Source organism: Nematostella vectensis, chromosome 9, assembly GCF_932526225.1.
Source record: "Nematostella vectensis chromosome 9, jaNemVect1.1, whole genome shotgun sequence".
NCBI lineage: Eukaryota > Metazoa > Cnidaria > Anthozoa > Actiniaria > Edwardsiidae > Nematostella > Nematostella vectensis.
Genome location: NC_064042.1, coordinates 3,507,863 through 3,532,468, shown reverse-complemented (window position 1 = coordinate 3,532,468; position 24,606 = coordinate 3,507,863). Strand labels below are relative to the sequence as shown.

The 24,606-nt window shown below is 39.4% G+C and overlaps 1 protein-coding gene across 2 annotated transcripts; it reads right to left on the bottom strand.

Moving 5' to 3' along the window:
• Positions 1 to 894: 894 nt before the first annotated feature.
• Positions 895 to 23,115, bottom strand: LOC5517254 (adhesion G-protein coupled receptor G6). Of its 2 annotated transcripts, XM_032387383.2 has the most exons (26): positions 22,838 to 23,115; positions 20,285 to 20,472; positions 19,409 to 19,622; positions 18,561 to 18,587; positions 18,115 to 18,180; positions 16,973 to 17,065; positions 14,322 to 14,488; positions 12,347 to 12,436; positions 11,126 to 11,170; positions 10,679 to 10,805; positions 10,392 to 10,508; positions 10,174 to 10,222; positions 9,171 to 9,273; positions 8,579 to 8,625; positions 8,049 to 8,166; positions 7,402 to 7,532; positions 6,895 to 6,994; positions 6,334 to 6,484; positions 5,878 to 5,944; positions 5,405 to 5,465; positions 5,193 to 5,302; positions 4,864 to 4,996; positions 4,412 to 4,453; positions 3,678 to 3,728; positions 2,869 to 3,054; positions 895 to 2,565 (listed from the first exon to the last, which is right to left on the bottom strand). In XM_032387383.2, the coding sequence occupies exons 1-26, from the start codon at positions 22,938 to 22,940 to the stop codon at positions 2,098 to 2,100; spliced, it is 3,054 nt and encodes a 1,017-aa protein (XP_032243274.2). In that variant the 5' UTR covers positions 22,941 to 23,115; the 3' UTR covers positions 895 to 2,097. The 2 variants fall into 2 exon arrangements, with proteins under 2 accessions (XP_032243274.2, XP_001637274.2); XM_001637224.3 differs by lacking the exon at positions 3,678 to 3,728.
• Positions 23,116 to 24,606: the final 1,491 nt, after the last annotated feature.

Here is a 24,606-nt window from a genome sequence, read left to right as displayed (position 1 = left end):
TTGTAGGTATCTCTTGTAACTTTTGTTTTTTAAGTTTTATTTTCTCAATATCTTACGTTTTTTTTTAATGACTTGCCCGAATGTATTTTAAGTTTTTCCATAACTATTTTAGTGGATTGTTAATAAAACCCAAATATAACACTAGCTGGCTGATTCATACATTTCATACACGCAAACAAAAATGAAATGAAATATGAAATGAAATGATGCCCATAAGCGGTCTCCCTTACATTGTCTCTTGATGTCTGAAATCGGCGGTAGGGAACAATCAGGTGTGTGTTTATTTTACAAATGGATATGGAACAATAAATGCTATTTACAAGAAAGCCTGAGGGGTAAACTGAAGATACATAAATGTAGTTCGAGGATAAAGAAGCTATTGTTCTAACAGCTGCGCTTCTAAAAGACTAGTTCCAAAACGGTCTCAGAAGTGTGAAGGAATATTTGATATCCCATTTGGGTACAACGGTTATTGCAAATGTTGTACCATACACTAGTGTTATAATAACAAAATGTGGTGTGGGCGTTACTACAAAATTATATATCGGGCTGCAAGGGCGGCGGGCGGCAAGAAGCCTTGCTTCCCCATCCTTTTCGTAAGCGGAGATGTTTTTTTTATGAGTATTTACATGTACAACAGAGTTACATGCATAAATTGATTCCTTGATAAAAGTCGATATTATACTTTGGTGAATTGTTTGTATCGTTTTTATCTGTACTATGTCAAACCCACGTACCCCTTCTTTTTTCCTCTTCGATTTCACAATGCCCCCGCCCCCCACCCCCTTCCCCGTGCAACCTCGTTGTGTGTCTATGAGTAGGGGAATGGACTTTTCTTCTGGAGGTCACGATTGCACGGTTTATAGAGTAACCAGAAAAGACACCGAAACCACGTAAACATTTCTGCTTTATAACTCCAACCATTGTTTTGCTTAACAACCTAAACACCTTGTACAATAAGCAGAAACAACTATTTTTCGTGATATCTATTTCTATACGGAGGATCTAGCTGGCCTCCCTATTTAAATTAAGGACTTCTCTAAAACTAGCCCCCCTTTTTCTCTTCCTTTAAGTGAGCACGTTTGGTAAAACTAAAAGTGAATAAATAAATGCAGCATGCCACCACCTTTTAGTGAGCACGTTTGGTAAAACTAAAAGTGAATAAATAAATGTAGCATGCCACCACCTTTTAGTGAGCACGTTTGGTAAAACTAAAAGTGAATAAATAAATACAGCATGCCACCACCTTTTAGTGAGCACGTTTGGTAAAACTAAAAGTGAATAAATAAATACAGCATGCCACCACCTTTTAGTGAGCACGTTTGGTAAAACTAAAAGTGAATAAATAAATACAGCATGCTACCACCTTTAAGTGAGCACGTTTGGTAAAACTAAAAGTGAATAAATAAATACAGCATGCTACCACCTTTTAGTGAGCACGTTTGGTAAAACTAAAAGTGAATAAATAAATACAGCATGCCACCACCTTTTATTTTGAAGGCTATTTTTGAAATCATGTTCTTAATTTATGATCACATAACTTTTCTTTCACCTTCACTCTTCTACATAAAGTTCTTCAGCATACACATCTTTTTCGAGATATTTGTCCTTTATATTCATGTTAATGTTTGCGCTGTACAAAATGTGATATTCTATTCGAAAACTCTCTATAAATATTAATGTTGTTTTATAAACTAACCGTTTCTATCTTACATTATAAACATTGTGTGAGAATTGTCTTTTTTATTCATGGTTTCTAAAACTTAAATCTCTATTCCCTCGAGAGAGTGCAATTTTTGCTAAAATGAAATCCATCCAATGGTGCATTTGTTTTCCTTGTTTGAAAATCTCCCAGAGCATATTCATCTTCCCCACATCTGTCCACAAATATTTGCGATGCGCGCGTGAAACCGAGGATAAAAACAAACTTTGCTATCTTGTTTACAATTTTGATGCCTCCTGTTTCACGCGCGCGTCGCAAAGAGTTGTGGGAAATAGAGGGGAAGGTGAATGTAGAGCGGCGATGTAACGGCAACGCGGGCTACTGTTGAACCCTCTCCTAATAATGTCACAGTGCCCGCATCAATAAAAGAGTGCTTATGTGCTTGAGTCTGACAATGTTTTTAATCTAAGCAAGTTGGGTCTGCTAAGAGGTGTTGGACTTCCCCAGGCCATGGAGGTTGGGCTGTCATTGGAGTTGACCCTCGACCTTGTTGGAGACCCTGTGGCGGAATGCACTTTTTGGTCCGCCGACGCCACTCGTTGAAGCGTCCGTTTCAAAAGACCGGAGCTCTCCGTGCTCGCCGCTGACCGCCCAGACAGCGTGCGTGTTCGCGGTCGCGTGTCTGCTCCGGTCTCGCTTTGATTTGCGCTTTCATGAAAAACGCTGTCATCGGAATCTGTCGAATTGGCTCGAGCACGTGCCGAACTTGGTCGGCGTTTAGAATGTGCCTCGCTGCGGGGAGCATCTTTTAAATCGGGCGGCGACAAGGACGGATGGTTTTCTTCCGGCTGTCCGGTCCGATGCGGCATGTTAACCAGCTCTGTGTCTTTGATATTTTCCAGCTAGAACAAATATGGAAATTAAATTTGATGCCTTTGAATGGAGTGTTTAAGACAATTTAAAAGCACTGTGATCCATTGGGCGATAATGTATGATCTTAGGATTTTTAACTAATCGTTGACTTTGCGCACTTTTGGATGCGATACAACTTGAATGCATACAACGAGATTGATAAATGACCACGAGACAAAAAGGCCAAGAGTTTGGTAATCGAGACATGGCTAATATGAATTGGAGGACCCTTCAAGCTATGAGTATTTTTTTGTACCGAAGGGGGTGGGGTGGGGGAGGGGAGGTGGTCACACCTTGAGGTCTGGTGCAATCCCGTCGAAGTGCTCGATTCTTGGCGAAAATGCGCCTTCGTTGTATTCTGCTTTGACCCGTTTTGACTCGTTGGATCCAGAGACATTTGAGCTGGCTGTGTGATGCGAAAGAGTTCGTCGAAACATGGTTTTTACACGCACAGAGGTGTTATTGGCTGCACGTATTACCTGTAGAAATCACACAGGGAAGAGTTATGAAGCATCACCAGTTAACGCATTCAACGGTTAACGCATTTAATTAAAGTAAGACCCACTATTTGGTGAATAGCAAAGTTCATAGAGAAATAGCCAAGTAGCATACGAACACCACTTTCCCTTATTCAGTTATCACTGGAGGAATTTATTTGCAACCTGATTGGTTAGTGAGGCTCTTGTCAATAAGATAGTTGTCATGGTGACCAGGGTAGTGACTTACAGTGCAATGGGGATACATGCTCGCAACTCCAATTTAGTATTACTAAAAAGTAATTATGATGATGATGAAAATGATAATCATTACTGAGTTTGCACAAACTTTCTGTGATTGTATGTCTTTTAATCAGTTATGAAGCCGGAAATCAGGCGACTTATTTACGATAATATCATATTATGCATTTTACCACTATTTATTATATGCCTTAATTTATAATTCATGAAACACATAACATATTTGTTAACTAACAGATTTCGTTATTAAATTTATTAGCGAACAGTGTACTGATTATCGCATTAATGAGAAATCAGTGATTAATATTAAGTAAAATGATCAGTACAAAGGCGCATCAGTGCAAAAGCGCGCGCATTTTACTCACAGGGGTTCCCACACGCACTGTAGCCAGTCTCTGAGACACGATTCGTTTAATCTGAATTTACGGGGAAAACGCCATGCCGTTAATGAAACACGCGGATTATGAAAATTAAGGATGACCAGATGTAAATTATTACCTAAGCGCCATATTATAGGCAATATAAGTTACGGGAGGCAAAAAGAGTATATGAATGACAATTAAAAATCCAAGGTGGATAACAGATTGTACGAAGGAAATGCCGGGCAGTCAATACATTTACGTTTAAACAACAAACAGCTATTTTTTTCATTTTTTTACGGTTATAGGTGCCGTCGGGATCCATTACGATCAAAACGCCAATCTTATTAATGTTTAAAAGGAAATCAACGGAATGAGATTTTTTTACAGCTGATATTTTAGAAGATTTAGAGAGTCGAGTTAAGAAGACCGTGATGCAAATGGAGCGAGAAAAATCGATGTTTATTGTTTATTCGATTATTATCTATTTGCCAAAGGTCATCCAATGGTGAAGATTTTCGGAAGAGTACTAAACAAAAGTGTGTATACTTAACTGATAAAAGTAAAAAAAAAAAACTCATGAACGATTGCGGAAAAGAAAAACTGTGCCTCATGAAGCCAAATGAAACTCTAAAGTCACTTCAGATCCATGAGCGATGTATTAGTGTTTGTTATGAACTATATATTAAAAAATAGAATTAGGAAAATCTTGATATATTGTCTGTTGAATAATGACTTACGTCCTCGTCGTAGAGACAGTGAGCGATGAAGAAATACAAACCCTGGACAAGAACATAGAAAATGAATAATAAATAATGAACAACAGATGAAGATTCAGGCGCGTTCCAAGGATTGACTGAGGGGTGTGCGCAGTCATAGGTATCATATGAAAAAAGCAAAGTATTTGAAGGTTCCTTAATAAGAAATGACGCACTTTTTGGCCGCCAAGGGGGGCGTGCGAACCCCCCTGTGTACGCGCCTGAGATTACTAAATAATGTGAAAGACGCACTAAGAGACAAAAACAGCAATGCTACGGTTACAGCAACATATCATTTTTTAGTTGCTCTGAGTTCGAACCATTATATGTCGTTTTACAAAACTTGGCAACGAAAGTGAGATTCTACGCTTAAAAGCCTTAGCTGGAGGGAGTCGACGATAGCGAATGAGATTGTATGCTATTCTGTGCCTTACCTGGAGGGAGTTGATTATAGCGAACGCGTACTGTATAACGAGGCTGCCCACGCTGTCATGTGCCGCGAAGAACCCCAGACACCACGTGAGGCCGAGCAAGGGCATCAGGATTATGGTGGTTTTGAACGCAATCCTGTCATGCACAAGAAACATCAACAGAGCAAGACATTAAGATGTGCATTGTTCCAGAATTTTATCCCGTCAAACGCTAACCTAACCCAAACAAAATTTATTTTGTCGGAAACTAGGAAAATAATTGTAATTCTATCTCTTTCTCCTTCTACAAGAGCGGGCTCCGGCATTGTTCGCCGCCTATAAATGATAATTACCTCAACTCCTTCTCCATCTCCGACATCGTGTTCTCCACCATGTGGTTAATCTTGTAGCGAGATCGACGAATCATGACACGTATAGCTATCACCAGAATTACAAAGTTGATCTGCGCATTAAGAAGCGAGAATCAATATATTTGTTTAATTGGCTATATTACACAAATTTATTTATCTATAATTCTAAGAAATGTACGAAATCAAATACATACCAGGATAATGGCAGCAACCGGTCCAGCGAATACCCATATGTACTTGTAGGAGATCCAGCAGCTATTTATAAACAAACTAAATCATTTACGTGAACTAATATATACGGGAGGTGGCGCAGAACCCTCTGTAGTGCTTTGTAGCTCTTACCAATTGACCACGGGATTGATTCTCTGTTCTGAGGTTTGGGTTATCCTTCCTCCACATAAATAGATAATGCCGAACTATGATTGCGAGCTGTGATTTGCGGTAAGATATTGCCTGCTTGACTTTTCCTATTTCCTTATCGACTCTACACAACAGTGGCTCTCCAACATTGGCTCTATCACATTATTGGCTTTACCACACTGCTTCCACCACATTGCCACATTGGCTCTACCAAATTGGCTCTACCACCTTAGCTCTTATTCACTGCCACTACCACCTTAGCTCTCACCACATTGCTCTACCACAATGCCAAATTTGCTCTACTTACAAATCATCTCTGATGTATTCTCCTTGCGTCACTCCAGCCGTAATAGCAACAACGACAGCAGGTGTCACTACCAAGAGAGAACACGCGTTAGACATCTAAGGAATATAATCAATCAAGGCTGTCGCTGTTCTATGTTGTCTAAAAGGAGACCGGGGTGTGTGCAATTTAAAAAGCCTGTAATAATAAAAACGAATCCCTGCGAAAAAAAAAACAACAACACAGTTTTCAAAGCTAAATGATTCAATATGGTGCACATTGGGTAGAACACAAGCTGTAAATGGGGAATAAGAGAAAATCGGTTTCTTCCACCAACTCCCCCCCCCTCCCATCCCCCATAAGCCTAAGCGTACTTCTGCTGATGATCCGAACAAGAAGGTCAACTTAAACTTCGTCAAGGCCAGGCTACATCGCATTATTCGGTACAGGCACACATATGCGCAAAAAAGTAAAACTTACGCCATCCCAGCAAGCAATAGGCTTTCATTCTGCTGCTAGTGAGAAAGACCTGTACCAGACCACGGTGAAGATTGAAGCCTTCAATCAACATCCATAGGAACACGGCGAGGAAAGAATAATGCAGCATCACGACTACGGCATAGCACAACTCCTGAATAATACGTGACAACCGTTAGCAAATGGAGAAGTGGAGGGCACAACTCCTGGATAACACGTGACGACTGTAAGCAAATGGAGCAAAGGAGGGGTTAGCTCCTAAATAACACGTGACAAGACGCGTGACAACGGTAAGCAAACGTAGCAGTATGAACATCATAAGAAGCTGCTGTGCATTCACCGACAAGCCAGATTACAAAAAAAAAAGAAGGGAACGCTGGCCAACGAAACGCAAGTTTTGTTATCTGTGACAACTTGCGTAGCGCAAGTTCACAGAACTTGCGACAAATTGTGCTGACTTGCGTTTCGGTTGGCTATGGCTTTACTGTGCTGGGCTGAGAACGTAAACCGCAAAGGGTGAAACAATATAAAGTGTCGCGTAATGGAGGTGTGTAATTTACTCACATATATATCAACAGCGACGTAGGCCACGAGGAATAATGTGAGCGCAAAGATCTGCGCGATGGCAAAGTGTTTATGGATCGTCATTGTCTCAGTCTTCCTCCTGTGATTTGCAAAAGATGAAAAATATAGCATGACTACTAAACTTATTTTAAAGAGCCCTTGTCAATGGGAAGATAACTATTTATGAATGCTTTCTTGCTCTTGGTTTAATTCTAGGATGGCAAAATGGCAGTTGAGAGAGACCCCTGTCTTACGTTGACCACCGCTTAACCATCAATCAAAGAGAAAGAGGGCTAAGATTCGATAAGATATAAAACTTTATGGTCCTCTTGGCCATCAGAACAATATACTTGATCGAATCAAGTAGACACATAAAGTGCAGCTCAAATGTATGTCAACATTTAAACAGGCGCGAGACGCACTCGTTCTGTGAGAAAGTTTGCGTGTAGTCGACCCGTTTTTCGCGTGTGAAATTCTCCAAATAAATTTTACATTTTACCCATATACCTGTGCCTATCTTTCCCTGTAATGTGGAAGGCTAGCAGAGCTGCTACAAAGCACAACAAAGCGACGCCGCAGCCAATAAGTGATACGAGCTGAAGAGCAAACCTATGCTCCTTTGGTATCGTTCCGTCATCCTACACACAAAAAAAAGGAAATCAACTGCATGTTACAGCGACTAGCTATGCTGGCTATGTAGACAGTTCTATCCAATTAGGACGATATAAATCTATTATTCGATTGGCAAACAGGGCCGTAACATGCCTCAAGTTACTTGGGGTAGGGCAGAGCCACGCCCCTTGTGATCATTTCATTACAATTGTGCGTCAGCATTCTGCTGGCAACATTAATGCTAAACAAGGTGTTTTTACGGTGCTTTACAGCAGCGCCGTAGCAGGCCACGTAAATATTGGGGGTGGGGGGGGGGACGGCCACCACCCTCCTGGTCATTTCCGTAAAATGTTTAAAATATTGTAAGGGCACGTGCCCCCAGTGCCTCCACCCCCTGCCACGCCCTGTACAGCTATAACTTCCTGCTGGCCCTAAAAAGCTCCTTTTTGGGGGTATATCAAGAGGGAGGTGTTGAGGCCCATGAAGGATCTTAAAGGATTGAAGTAATTTATAACTGGCTCAACAGGCAGGCCATTACTCACATACACCCCATGCACATCCAGCAGGAGCGAGAAGCTTGTTGTGTGATTGCAGTGGCACTCCAGATGTGTCGCGTTTGACGTATTCTCCCAGCAGCCAAACGTAGACCACTCCGCTTGGCTGTTGATAGGTGACATTTAGAAAATATCAATTTAATAAAAGAACATCATATTTTCAGGGCGGTACCAGGGTTTGGGCACTGGAGGCACGTCGCCACCCCCCCTCCTCCCTCCCCTACCCCCACCCCGCCACCACCACCACTACCCCACCCACCCTTATTATTAAAATATTAAAGGAAATGACAATTAACATGAGGTTGTGCTTAGCGAAGCTCCCCAAATCTAGCTGATTTTACTTTTTCCCTTGACCGGTTAGTTCTGCAAAATGCTTTAGTTCTTCTACGTATGACCAGTAGGGGAGTTACTTTACCCCAATTGATGGATCTGTATAATGAGGTCTGTTAAGGCTCTGATTTAAATGAAATTGAAGAGGAACGAACTTTGATTAGATATCGTGTTCTCCTTCACGTCACCTTTTAGAGACATCCAGGTAAACGCACATCGATTTCTGTTTTGTACTCTGCAAAAATTAAAATAAAAATACTATCATAATTGCATGTACTCACTTTGCCGATTCTGATTGGCTAAGAAGTCGTGCTTTATTTTGAGAAACACGCATTCTGAGGGTCTTCGCTAATTAGCTAGCTGATTAGTGCATTATGAATTATCAGCTAGCAGATAAACAGACAAGTGATTATGCGTGCAATGCATCTTGGGCCTAGGGCGCGAAGATTCGATTGTGAGAAGTAGCGGCCTTTGTGAAAATCGGAAATAAATTTTGTTTACATGACAATGTGTTTTACTTCGGCCTCGCCTGATTCCACTTGCATTGACATTGCTTATTCCGGATATCACTAAAACCTCATCCGATAATTTGTTCATAATAAGCCAATATCATTTTGTAGATAATGGTCTTGATGCTAGCCCTGTTTGACTTTAACTATCCCCATTTTCTTGTTTAGCAATGTATTGTGGGTAGTGTAAAATTAGCTCCATTTACTTTTTATATACCTTAGCCTTGCTTATTGCGTTTACCAAATTCTATCAAAAGATGTTTTTATTTACCTTAGTCTTGTTAAGTACGATGACCACAGGTTCTTTCAGTCCCCTCATGGCATCGCCAGAAACATTCTGGACCGTCGTCGATAGGATCCCGCTATTCAGGATCCTATTTGTAGAAACGTAATATTATAATCATGATGTTGCGGAGGGGAAGGGGACTTAAAATAAAAATTCCTCCAAAATTTACAAACTACGAACACTTCACAAAAAAGAATCTTTAACCTCATAATAAATCCTAGAGCTAACATAGCAGGGATGGCTGCAAAATTGGTATACGACTGCTTCTTACTAAGGGAAAATATGATAAAATAAGGTTGTATCTTCTCTATGTTCTTTTGTCTGTATATATGTATTTTTGAGTCTGTCTGTCTGTCTGTCTGTCTGTCTGTCTGTCTGTCTGTCTGTCTGTCTGTCTGTCTGTCTGTCTGTCTGTCTGTCTGTCTGTCTGTCTGTCTGTCTGTCTGTCTGTCTGTCTGTCTGTCTGTCTGTCTGTCTGTCTGTCTGTCTGTCTGTCTGTCTGTCTGTCTGTCTGTCTGTCTGTCTGTCTGTCTGTCTGTCTGTCTGTCTGTCTGTCTGTCTGTCTGTCTGTCTGTCTGTCTGTCTGTCTGTCTGTCTGTCTGTCTGTCTGTCTGTCTGTCTGTCTGTCTGTCTGTCTGTCTGTCTGTCTGTCTGTCTGTCTGTCTGTCTGTCTGTCTGTCTGTCTGTCTGTCTGTCTGTCTGTCTGTCTGTCTGTCTGTAATCGATTAATCTCAAAGTTTCTCTAGCAAGCCGATGGAAATGGGTGCAATAAGTGGACTTTAACAGCACAGCTTTTGCTATCAATAATCGAAAACTTTGCATTTCTGTTAATCATATTCTTTTTTTCTATCAAAATTTTGATTTAGAACGAGTTTTTATAACAGTTAAGATAACTACACATATTTTTTTATCGTCTCTGATGCCAGTCGTCTGTAGGTCTTCGTCAGCAGTGTCGAATTATTTTTCTGTCGATCAAGTCATAACTTACGACTGGTTTCCACTTTCATGAAGGTATGACATCGTCACTCCGACAGCACCTAGTTCGTAACAATTAGCCAGTTAAAATACGTCTCTTTCAAAAATGGTGGCGTTGTGAAAATGCCATCATCATCATCATCATCATCATCATCATCCTTTTAATCGACCGTTATTTTAATAATCCTATTATAATATTATAATAGGATGCTGGTCTAACTTTATCATCACCTGTAATGCCTTCTTTATGAGCCCGCTGAAACACATCTTTGGGAAAGCGGACTTCGCCATTGCTGGTTGGTTTCGTCGTCAATAACTCGTCGTTGGGAACTAAGGACACCCCAAAGTCTAAAACAATAAAAGGTTGAGTTTCCTTAAGAAGTGTTGAAATATATAATTCAATTGTTTTATTTGAAAGCTAAAAACAACAATAATGAATTTATCAGCGAAAGGGATTATGAACGACAACAAACAGGCGCACAAAGGAGATCAGAAGAGAAAGAGAAGATACGACATACCCAGGCCTGGTGTGTAGGATTGTATTGTCTTGGTTTCAAGGACAGGACCACTTAATTTTATGCCCTCGCCAATCACTTCGCCGATCTCCTCTGCTGTCTGTACGACCTTATTAATATTTTCTGGTGTCTGTAACGATAACAACAAACGATTGAACTTAAAGAAAATAATAAGGGGCGACGCGCGCAACCGTCGGGCCACAAATACAAAGTGTTACGGTGCGACGCGCACTACCGTGGCCACCTTGACGGCTTTGTGAAGAAGGGAATAGGGATGCGACAAACATGCTATCTGGATTACAAAAAAAATAATTATTGATCGAAGGTGTTGACCAATAGGAGGGCACTAAATATACCGATAATTAACGACTGAATAAGGCTATATATTTTCAAGGAATAATGCAAAGCTCGGGGGCTTCTGTCATCTGCCTTTTTCTATAACCTACTTACCATATCCACTGCTTCTGCCATCTTGCCGAGCTCGCCAGCAAACTTCTACAAATAGCAATAATACGGATATATAATCGGCTGCGTGATCATTTTTAGCACGCGCAAATATCCATGACCGTGCACATCTGTATTTCTCAGTGTGTGCCTTCATATGACCGTGCGCATTTGTCTATGACCGTGCGCATCTGGATATGACCGTGCGCATTTGTCTATGACCGTGCGCATCTGGATATGACCGTGCGCATCTGGGTATGACCATGTGCATCTGGATATGACCGTACGCATCTGGATATGACCATGTGCATCTGGATATGACCGTGCGCATTTGTTTATGACCATGTGCATCTGGATATGACCGTGCGCATCTGGATATGACCATGTGCATCTGGATATGACCGTGCGCATCTGGATATGACCTTGTTCATCTGCATATGACCGTATGCATTTGGATATGACCGTGTGCATCTGTTTATTTCTGTGTGTATTATTTGTTCGTGGTCGCCAACAATTTCTCTCTACAAGAACCGGCTAACTTGAGCTCGGAGAAGACGAACAGCCCGTTTGCTTGTACTGTTTTTATTTTTCTTCGACCGCATACAGCCAGTTATGAAAGTTCATCTTTTCTCTTGGTCGACGCCTTTTTTTGTCATTTTAGTACTTTCTTCTTTTTTTTACTTTTTTTTTTGGGTAACGATAGTACATGATTGCAATAAAGCTATTAACTACTAAATGTCAAGTCATCCGCTCTTCAAACTCTTCAAAATTGTGTCTAGTTTTACTACCGGGCTTCCTGCGTTAAATTCTGAAGCTTTTTGAATGATATAGGTATACACCTATTTAAAATAAGGTTGCACTTGGAAAATCTATTTGTCGTAACCTGCAGTGCTTCATGGGTATCAAATAAATAATAAAATAAGCGTAAATAAAAGCAAACACAGGTTTAGAAAGCCTTATCATTCCTGTTTATGCAGCTCTAAACGTTCACATGGCGTTCAGAGACCAGGATTCAGCCATTTATACATTACCAATGAACCACTGCGGGTTACGATACATCGATTCGCGGGTGCAACCTTATGTGAAATAAGTGGATACTGGATGATTTCTCTATAAAATTTACAAAATTGGATGATTATCAATTTTGGCTAATTTATGAACAGATATATGCCAACTGCTTTCCAATTAGGGTGAAGGAGATTATTAATACATGAATGCAATACGCACCTTTACGGCTTGCGTAGCCTCGGCTTCAGAGAGAGGCTTGCCTTTGAGCTGGTTCAACTCATCCCTTATTGCAGCCGCGGTCGCGTCCATCTGAACAAAACAAACCGCGGTCAACGTTGCTATTTGCAGCACTGCGGTCAAGATTGCGATATGCAGCACCGCGGTCAACATTGCGATATGCAGCCCCGCGGACAACATTGCGATATGCAGCACTGCGGTCAACATTGCGATATGCAGCACCGCGGTCAACATTGTGATATGCGGCATCCGCGGTCAACATTGCGATATGCGGCATCCGCGGTCAGCATTGCGATATGCAGCACCGCGGTCAGCATTGCGATATGCGGCAGTCGCGATCAACATTGTGATATGCGGCAGTCGCGGTCAACTTTGCGATATGCAGCACCGCGATCAATATTGTGATATGCGGCATTCGCGGTCAACATTGCGATACTTGGCAGTCGCGATCAACATTGTGATATGCGGCAGTCGCGGTCAACATTGCGATATGCAGCACCGCAGTCAACATTGCGATATGCAGCACCGCGGTCAACATTGTGATATGCGGCAGTCGCGATCAACATTGTGATATGCGGCAGTCGCGGTCAACATTGCGATATGCAGCACCGCGGTCAACATTGTAATATGCGGTAGTCGCGGTCAACATTGTGATATGCGGCAGTTGCGGTCAACATTGTGATATGCGGCAGTCGCGATCGACATTGTGATATGCGGCAGTCGCGATCAACATTGTGATATGCGGCAGTCGCGATCAACATTGTGGTATGCGGCAGTCGCGATCAGCATTGTGATATTTGAATAAAGTGGTGCATCTGCTCTGTTGTATACGATTCGTTGGTAGAAAATTATTCATCCTAATTTCATACAATAAAACTGTTTCGTTGGCTACCATCTGCTGGTGGCTTGTAGCGATTTGTCATTATTTATCTGGGGGGGGGGGGGAGGTTTCTTAGTTGAATTTCTTTTCTGGTAAAAAAATTGCGACCCTCCCCCAATCTAAAGCACAGGGGTGTAAAGAATAGTGTATATGGGGCTACCACCTTCAGGTGGCTTGTAGCGATTTGTAATTAGTTAACCTAAGGGAAAGGTCATTATTTATCTGGGGGGAAAGGTTTATTAGTTTTTTAGATTTTTTTCTGGTTCAAAAATTGTGACCCTCCCCCAATCTAAAGCACCCTCTCCCAAAAAGGCGGCCCAAAATTTTGGCTTTCCCCCAGAACAAGCAAACAATATTGTGTGAAGGGGGGTGGGGGGGCACTGACTTAAACATACCCATAAAGGGGCGGCTGAGCTGGCCTTAAACACCACCAAGCCAGGAGAAAAGTTGATTTCGAGCCCATTTGTCAGGGGTGTAAATGATAGTGTATATGGGGCATGCTTCCTTTGTGAAAATTTGGCCATTTTCAAATGTATGAAATGCTAATTATTGTTAAAACCTAAATAGAAAACAGCCATCATTAGCTCCTTCCCAATTAAAATCATATTAGGATATGTTTTTGTTCCACCAATCTGAAAGGAAAACTGCAAAAGATTAAAATAGTAGAGGCCACACTTTAGGGGCGGATAATATTATATTCAGCGCCAGCCTAACGAAAGTCATGCAACCAGAAGATGCATCACATTTATTTATCTATTTTGTAGTTGTCTGGGGTTCTCCCGAGAAATAAAAATGAAATTCCAGACTTTTAGGAGGCGGAAATTGATCAGAATACCTGTTAAAGAAATAAGGCCCTCCCCTAAACCCTGTACCAAAAATTGAGGCCCTCCCCTAATCCCTGTACCAAAAATTGAGGCCCTCCCCCTAATCAATGCTAAAAAAATAACAACCCTCCCCCCAAACATAGCAGCCTTTCCCCCTAACCACAAGACAGTGTCTCCATGTAATTAAAGACCAATGTGGATTGAAGAGTTCGACGTTAATATCACCCGATTGCGAGTTATTCTAACTTTATACCTTTGCATCGCTGTTATTAGAAGAAGGGTCTTTTGATGGCTTTACACTACTTTTAAATGGAGATGTAGGTGACAGAGGCCGAGTAGAAACAACTTTACAACTTGAAGTATCTTGTTTTTCCCACTGTATCAAACCATTTATTTTGCTACAACGACGGGTAGCTTGCCCTGGAGAAAAGAAAAAAGAAAATGTTATTAATACCATATTTTTGCTCAATTCGTCGTAACCCGCACTGGTTCATATTAGGGTGATAAATATTAATATATAGATTCAGGCAACGCCTAAAAACGGAGCCAGCATGCATTCAATTTCAGCCATATACTTATTTCAATTATAAACTTTGTCAGTGCAAATAGCATATGGCAGTAAGGTCAATCACTGCTTATGGGTATAATTATTTGTAAGAATAAGGATGACAAGTAATCATGTTATTTACATTTTCCAACATTCAGTCAAATTTGACGATTCCCATATTTTTTTTATAGCAGAACATATTTTGATGTTGTTGATTATGAGGAAAGGCTTCCAGTGGATGTAGAGGGAAGTTGTTTTCAGGAAAATTAAAACAAATACATCAAAATGTTTTTTTATTCTCTTGTGAATTTAAAACTCTCTAAATTGAAACACTATGCATTCTATAAACACATCAGAAGAGTACACTATGTATTGTATTGGATTTGCCAGGTGAATGTATAAGCGTTTTTAGTAGAAATTGCAAACATTGGCCTCTCTTCTGTGCTTTTTGGGCTAATAGTCTTTGAAATGTGCACTTGTCTTGTACAGAACCATGGACACACTAAATCCCCATACTAAATTATCAGGGGGTTCATAAAATGGTGGTGCATTATTAATTACGCCTGCTATTTGTGTGCTAAAACATACAATAGAAATACAAGTTTATTTGTTACTCAGATTGTGTTTATTTTTACTGAGCTACATAATACAAATATACATCCTATCATAGCATCATTCCTCTAAGCTGGCAGCTTGCTTGGAGTTTCTCTTGTGAGATTTACCTGAAAAATTTTGGATAACAGCATTAAAGGCTAAACCCTGAAGTGGGGTGGGGGTACTCTAAAGGCAGTCTTTCTTACCTTCTTTCAATTCCAATGTTTGTCCTTCTATCCATCGTTTGTACATCTTTATATTATAAAAGTGTTTAGTTTGTCGTTCTTTCTTGGTTTCTTACCGAGGGGGGGGGGGGGGGACGTTGGGGGGTATAACCACAATACCGCACAAAATCTTCAAAAATACCTAAAAAACGCATAGGAGAAATGTCGCATATCGCAAAGAATGGCGATGTTTTGAAGAGCATGCGCGACAACCCGACATTTCTAGGTTTCCCGCTCGATCATCCCGTACAAAGGGCAGATCCCGCGCAACGCAGGACTTATTAACACCGCAATATATTTTTTTTACCGCAAAACCGCTGTTTAGAAAGCAAAATCTCGCACCTCGCAGTGTTTGAAATATCACTCTTTTACTGGAATCTCGTACAAAAAAGGGCCAATACCGCAAAACCCAACGTCACCCCCTTTTGGCCGCGAGTTGCAAGAGCAACGAAATTGGTGGAGAAACATTGCATACCTGCAATCTTATTTAGGGTGGGAAGATACTGAAATAAGCCATGATTATTTTTTCAGGAAATTGCCACATCTCTAGGGAAGACTTTAAAGGAGGATGTCTGAACACCAGAATGTGTGTATGTTGACAAATCATATAAATTTTTGTTTTGAAATGGCGGCATTTTACCGGCGAACTGTCACATTTTGGCGAATGCTAAGAAAACTAGACCTAAGGCTATAATTTTCTATATGACTCCCTCATTATCAAACAAATCTGTCGTCTTTTGTACAGTATGGTTTTAATGCTGTACAGTAAGTCAAAACAGCGACCGAAGTCAGCCTTTCTTACCTTTACTCGAACGATTCAACACTAAGATTTTGTTTGTTTTCGCCAAAACACGCGCATGCGCATACGTTATTCAGCACTGTCCAGTCACACTAGGTCTACTTAGAGCTTTAGCAGGACTCGAAATATGAGGGAGAGGGGTTGAAGAAGGTACAGAAACATTAGAAACTACTGATTATTTGTTATGAGAATAAATGACCAGGGAGGCGGAGAGACACGTGACCCTAGTGCTCAACCCCTGCTGCCTTATGACACTTTGATTTTGAAAGATTCGCGAAAATAAAGTGCCGCGAAAACAATTGTGTCGCGAAAATTGGAATGCGCGAAAGTTGTGAGTACACAAAAAGCTTTAAGCGAAATATTGACCGTGTAAAAAGCTTTATAGAAACACCTTGTCTATTTAGTTAATTAGTGACCATATAGTACAGTAAGTGGCTGAGATGGACAATTCTGAACTTTATGGATTTTTGTGGAACTAAATCTAGTCCACACTTGTTTTTGTTACAATTTTGTAACTAAAGCACATTTTTATTTCTCTTTTTTTTGCTTGATTTTATTGTCTCGTCAGTCGCGAAATCGTGAAAATATGGTGGCCTGCTTTTTACGAAAATAGTGAAATCGCGAAAATAAAGTATCGCGAAATATCGCCCTCTCAAAATCGCAAAATTTTGATGTCGCTAAAATTAAGTGTAATAAGTACACAAATTTGTTGATATCATGATAACTTTAAGATCCTTTACCTTGTCTATTTGCTTGAATCTGGGAGCAGTCTATATAAGCTGTTCTCCCTACACATGTTTGACCCCATGGATTATTTTTAGGGCACCAGTTGACTGAAAAAAAAATATGTAGAGGAAAAATGTAAGGGAGAAACAAGGGAACACAAAAGTTTATAATCATAATGATGCTAATTGTAATGATGATAATAAAAAAACAATAATTGAATGACACTAGAAAACAAAAGAATCTTCGCGACAAAAATGCATTGCGCAAGTGGAATCACTAAGTGGAATCACAAGAGACCATGATATAAGAGAACGAATCCCCGTGGCCCATGATGTCGTCCATGAAAGCTATTTTTAGATTGCGCGAGCTTGTCAATCATAGCATCCATACATGGTTCGTCGCGCCATATTTGGTTATGGGCACCCCGACCTAGTACAATTTAACACCAATTTTTTCCCTCTGCACTTCTTTACTTCGTTCGCTACCTGTTTTTATCCTTTTAGCTGCTCTTCAAGGCTCATGATCACAATGCTACTCATGAAGTGGTGTCCTGTTATCTGTTAACTTATCTAATGTTCAGTTATCTAAATGTTATATAAATTATAATTTGCGAATCAGCAGTGAAAACTTTTACTGGCGAAGTTGACCCAGAGCCTAAAATAACGCACTTTATGCATTTCAATGTCCCAGAAACGGTTGATTGGCTCCAGCGTACTCTATGGAAGATCATTTTTACAGCGTTCGTAAAAAAGGAAGGTATTTTCGGTCAAAATATTTCCAAAACATCCTTTGCCGGATCACATTGCGCGTAAGACTCATGTTGCTAGGAAACGTGAGCGCTAACCAATCAGAGACGTATCTAAAAATAACTGCTTGTTCTAAAAATAGTTTTTACGGACTTCATCATTGGAACATACCCTAATACGGGGGATTCGTTCTCTTACATCATGGTCTCTTGAGCTAACTTATTAGTAAAGACCTTCAGATTGTGTGACTCTTAAAATAAAGCGCGCGCTCTTAGCCAATCAGAATCGACATAATGGATACAAAAGGCATAAAAATTAAAAATATATATATAATAATATATAATAGTAATGATGATGATGATGATGATTTCGATGATGCTGATGACAACAATAATAATAATTGCAGATACCTGGGGTGCAGTTGCAGAACTGGTTTCCCTGTGGCGAACGCTCGAGGGAACATTTACTGTTACAATCTAAAGACAAATTATGATATTCTATCATTATGTGTTACAATTTCTCCGAGTATCTCGTACAATAGCTTCAGCTGCAGTTTTTGTAGTTTTACTCATAAGATAATAATTCCAGTTTTGGGCAAATATCGCGGGTATTCGTTTATAGTAGATATATAGAGATGTATACATGATGTTCATTAGATTTTTTTTATTAATTACATTTTTTATTAATAATTATTTTTATCTTATTTTACTTTGTAAGGACCTTAAAGAATAAGTGCGAACTAGTTGTTAAAATGAAATAAATGAAGAACTGCAAACCCCAAAAATGACTGTCTTACTTTGAAAAGAATAAGTAGATAAGAGCATCAGACGTGTTCATGAATTTGACGACCACTTACATGTTTCCGGGCAACTCCAAGAAATATCTGAAAAAGACAAAATTTAAAAAAGTTATTCCTTATTGGTTAACGTAAAATCCCTTCAGTTCTAGGATACCTCAAACTTGCTAGAAAGGAGTCTCCGTAATAATGAGGTGTCTGTTATAACAAGGTGTCCGTAATAACGAGGTGTCCGTTATAACGAGGTGTCCGGTTTAACGAGGTATCTATAATAACGAGGTATCTATAATAACGAGGTATCTATAATAACGAGGTATCTATAATAACGAGGTATCTATAATAACGAGGTATCTATAATAACGAGATGTCCGTTGTAAAGAGGTGGCCATAACAAGGTGTCCATTATAACGAGATGTCCGTAATAACGAGGTGTACGTTATAAGGTATATCTGTAATAATGAGGCCTTATAACGTACGTTATAACGTTATAACGAGTTGTCCGTAATGACGAGGTGTCTATAATAACGAGGTGTCCTTACTAACGAGGTGTCCGTAATATCAAGGCGTCCCTTAAAACGAGGTATCCGTAATAACGAGGTGTATGTTACAACGAGGTGTTCCTTAAAACGAATTGTCCATAATAACGAGGTGTTCATAATAACGGGGTGTTCATAATAATAACGAGGTGCCCTTTTCGATTGTCCGTAATAGCAAGGTGTGCGTAATAACAAGATGTTTGTAACAGCAAGTTCTCCGTTATAACAAAGTGTCTGTAATAACGGGGTGTCTGTAATAATGAGGTTCCTCAACAGGCTGTCCGTAATGATAAGGTTCCTCTATAATATATGGCTATTGTTGTCGTGTATGGCTTTCAGCCATGTATATCCGACTTTGACGGTAAATCCTACCTGGTGGCCGCTGACACGCAAAACGCCGGCTCTTATTACATGCGTCTAGGCTCCACAAGGATAGCTCAGAATTTACGCATGCGCAGAACGTCTCATTCGTCCGATTGCGAGCCTGCGATACCGCAGTTGTGTTTTGCCAGTTAGTGTAGTTATACTTCGTTGAGTCCGACCAGGAGAAACTTTTGTTAAACAACATTAACCCAAGGTGAAATTCCTGAAAGAAAATAAAAATGTAAGTTTCACATATTAATCAATGACTTTCGCTTTTCTAAATGGTCCTTAAGAATCTGGGACGTTTGCGCGGGAAACCAGTGAAGTTCTCAAAACGTTAGGGTCTGGGCAAAATTTTCAAAATGGCGGCCTGCAATATTGTAGTTAACACGAATTCCTGCAAGTTAAGGTGGAAATTCCAGACGTACACAGTTCTAGAGAGACAAAAAAGCGAAAAAAAAAGTTTGAAGCGGACTTGTTATGTTATGAAATTCTCTAATAGGAGTTGGCAGAGCGAGCTAGAAAAACGGAAGTTTTCAAAACAAGATTATTAATTTATATGAAGTGAAGTTGTTATACAAATTTTCCATCTCCTTCATTGGTGGATATATTGGGGCGTGAGTGAGGAGACAAGTTTATTAACAGGTTTCTCTCATGTTTTTTTCTTTTTTTCAATCAATAGCTGTCGCGTTTTCAAAAATAGCAAAAATGTGCCCAGGACAGTCTGGGAAATTGTAATAAATAGAAACATAGTGCTCAGACCTCAATGTAATATGAGTGGTAAGAAAAAAAAAAGCGCAGTTAAACGTACTCTCCTCATGACCTGTCCTGAAAACATTGCTTGATACCATATAAAGAGAGAACTTAAAAGTGGATTATACTCACCGTAATATTTCTCTCACTGTTTCTAAGGAACCGCAAAATTGCATCATTTCTTGATATGTTGCTGCTTAGGCTGATCAAACTTGCATTGCTGGCGCGGCAATCTGAATCAGCGGTTGCCCAACTAGCAGGATACGTAAAGGTTGACACGCACAATCCCTTGACCAACGTCCAATTTTTAGGGCAAGATTCTGAAAAGTGAAACATAGCAGCAATCAAAAGGGTGTAGGCGCCGTGAAAGGGAGAGAGACCATGCTTAATGACGCCCAGAAAATAAACTGACTTTTTTGAGTAAGTGACATTCGACATTCATCAACTTGGAAGTGTTCCATTCGACAAGACAACCTTTCAAGATCAACTGGACATTATGGCTAGGTTCAAGTTTTAATCCATCTAAGAGCTTGTAGCTGCGACATCTCGGTTTTAATCTTAAACTTCAGCTTTTATTATGAAATTTGTATTTTACTTGTAGATCATCCTCCCGAATTATAATTAGAAGAAAAGATTTCTAGTGTAAACAACCCCGGGGAAGCCTTCTTGTTTTAACGCAATACTAAATATTAAACTACTTATTTGGTCGCTCGGTAACCACTTTATATGAGATCTCTTTTAAGACAACCTAGTTATTTCCCCTGAGAAAACCGTCTTTAAAATGTTTATTAGTGTAAAAGTTAAAGGACAATATTCCAACTTTCTAAATGATGCTTATCACGCATGTCTTTTGGGGTGGCTGGGAGGGCGCAGATGCTTGCGAGAGAGCATGCTAGCAATGAAGAATGATTATGTAGGCCTCCCAGCCATTATTATGGCCCTATTATGTAGGCCTCCCTATTATGTAGGCTTCCCTGATATTAGGTTTTTATTTTGTTTTCAAAATTAGCGATAATTGTTTGATAAAACAGCCATGTAGTACTAAAAGACTATCTAAAATCATTTTAAAGGCATTCTCTAAAAAAAAAACAAATAGACTTCATCCCGTTTGTTTCAATTATCTTTTTTCAGAATGTAAGATATATTCAAAGCGTATATGTTTAATACTCTTAAAAAGTGTGTAGATGTAACAACTATGTACAACTAGTAAAACTACCGCAATTGTATGCTTTTCTTTCTGTTTTAATGATTGAGTAAATCATTGAAGAGTCAGCGAGCGCTAAAAAGACAAGTGTCTAAGGGCGATCGAGCCTGCAGTTCCTTTGTACTGATCTTTTCACCATTACAATGTCGCATTATCTGTAAACTTTCCATTTGATTAGAGCACTCAACAGCACACAACAGCACAACAGCACACAACAGGCAGTTGACTAATGATTGATTGTTTACGGATAACTCACGCCTTGTTGCGTTTTGTCGTTAATATTATGTCTCGATTTTTCAAAAGAAAATTTACAAGTTATTTTGCTCTGTTAACTAATTGCTTGTGCCGCGCGCACGGAAGGCGCCAATAGGGCTAGAATTTCGAGCATGTTCTGGAATGTGAGGATTGGTTAGCCATATGCGAAATGGAAATACAATCCGATCTTTTGCAGGCTTTACCATTCTAATATCTCTTAAAAGCGCTAAATAAAACATAAACATTGTTATTATCAATTTAAACAAATGCTACATTAGGAGAAAAATAAAATTGTAAGATTTCAGGAAAATATCATGCACTTTTTTTATATAATGTTCTACAGGGCGTTTCTTAATTATCGGCTCTATCCAGTCACATTCTTAGAAAAGGCAACGCAGAGCAATAAAGAAAAATTGGCTCAATACTTTTCTTTCTAGAGAACAACTTGTTTTTTTTCCCTCTGATATCATTTGCTCTTTAAAGTAAGAAATCCAATTTTCCACTTCTATCACCTATTTCATCAAAATTTTCAAATATTTCTGATGAGACATATTTTTCTGTATATTTGCCAACTGTCTCAAATTATTCAATTCAAGTCAGTGACACTTATCAACAACTTTTGTAAAAGCTTCGCAATCTTTTTTAGCTCTAAAAAGAATAATGTGAGCAAATATCTAATAAACGTTTGTATATGTTATAGTGTAAACCTACAACCTTTGAAATACTTGATATATAGTATAATCACAATCAGTGTTGGAATCAACTAAATTGCGGCATTGTCAATTTGTTTGAAACTCCAGCTCTGTTCTGTTGTTTTGTTTTTGTTTTTTTTTTAGTTCCAGTTATGTTTGAGTGGTGTAATTTGCTTCGCTTCGTCGCCTCGATTTATCAAAAAACTTTCAAAAGATAACATTTAGCTTGATGCAACTGACCGGAGAATGTTTTCGGTGAGTTATGGGAGCAAGAAGGGCTTGATTTGCTTTAGTTTGAAAACTTTCAGATAAACTCTTTCAGCAATGAATAATTAAACGACGATATCGCTTTCAGAAGTTGGGTTCTTTCCTTTCAAAATATACTCAAATCTTTTCAAAACTACACCAAAAGCTCTTGAAAAACTTTTGAGGTTACCATAAAACGGTATGAAAAAGGCGAAGTATACTTGGCTCATTAGCCCATATACTTTGGCTCAATTTATTCTAAACAAATATGAAGGAGGAATGACTTACCGTGAACAATTACTCCTCTCGCAGAACTTGTTACAATCGCACTCCAGAATACGGCAAAGAAGGCCAACATCAGCCCAAGATAACTACGGGTCTTGGTACTCATTACAGTGGTACCATACCCAAGTAAATACGAAGCTCTGAAATCCTTTGCGTAGGTCGATAATAGAGTCAAAGATAGATCTTATTCACAACACCCTGCAAGAGATCCTTTATTTTGATTATGAGGGAGTCACAAAAGGCTTAGCGTAGTCTGACGAGTGTGGCTGTGTCTGACTGAGCCGCGGTATCTGGGCAGCAGATTTTATTAGTGAGACGTTGCTAGGTGATCGTTCGTCTCTCGCACTCGCGTAAATGACAGAAAATGGGAGAAGGAGCGCGTGCTTCCTAAAACACAGCGAATTACTTTATTTCACAAAGCTGTTCAAAGCAATCAATCTTTATCAGCATATATAGCCAACAGCTTCATTACAAATCTAAAACTCACTGATCTTAATAAAATTAATTTCATAATGTCTGTCGGAAACATTACCGAAAAAATAATAGCGTTTTGCATGTAGTTTGGTCAAAGAGAGATTAATTACTGGACGAGTATTTGTTTTTCGCAGCATATTTTTATTTAATTGCGCTAACTTTGTCGAAAGCTCTCGAAGACCACTTTTGAACACTTTTCGCAAATGCCCCATCCATCTTCACTTATGACAAATAGGTCGATTACGCCCTATTGTAAAAAAAAGGCGAAAAAATTATACACAACCCACACACGATTATTATTTATATCACGCAATCAAGTTCGTAATCTTCATATGCTTTACAAGAAATCGCAATTTATCAATGACGTCCGACATATTTATAATGAATAGTAATCTATAAACTCCTAAAATAATAAATCCTTTTGAGGAAAACGTTTATTATATACTGAAACCATCCGAAGTAAAATGTTATGTGTTGCACATTGTTAAACATATTAAGCTAATGTAGCTCTGTTAAGATTTCTATGAAATTTTTTGACGCAAATAATTTGACGTTTGTTATATCAAAATATCCTGCAATATTACAATGTTGAAAATGAGTACTGGTCGTGATGTTTTTAAAACGATAATCGAATACAATTAAGTATGTTGATGGCTTTAATATGATAAAATGATTTATACATTTATTAACCACAATATAACTAATCTAGTTCAGGTTAAACTCCCACAACAGGAGCCTAGCTCGAGGTAACAGGTACGTGACGGCACAATCAAGTATTTAAGGGACAGCGCACGAGCAAAACACTAACGGTGATCCTCACATGCTGTTGATAGAAGTTAATCATTCTCGAAACAATGCCTTTAAAAGATAAAGCTGGCATTTCTTTAGATTTACACTACTTAGTAACCACATTCTTACGAAAGTCCCACCGATGAAAATACAAATAGCTAGGCCTGTAGCCAGAATCAAAATTTTACCGAGGCAAAGCTAGCCACTGGATGATAAATCCAATAAAAGCAGGTGTTTTATCTCATACTCATACTTTCAATTGTGAAACACTAAACATCAAAATTTTACCGAGGCGAGTGTCTCACTTGCCTCATGCTGGCTACGGCGCTGATACCCTATTTTTAGCGCCAGTACCGGTCAGCGGTACTTAGTTATGTTACGTTCACCAAATCCTGCCACTTCTCCGCCATCTTGTTTTTGCTGTGTTACGATACTGGCTTTGGTTCTCTGTTGATTAAAGCGTTTCCAAGTTGTGTCCTAGTTTGTGGTCTTATTCAACTGGCGTGGTG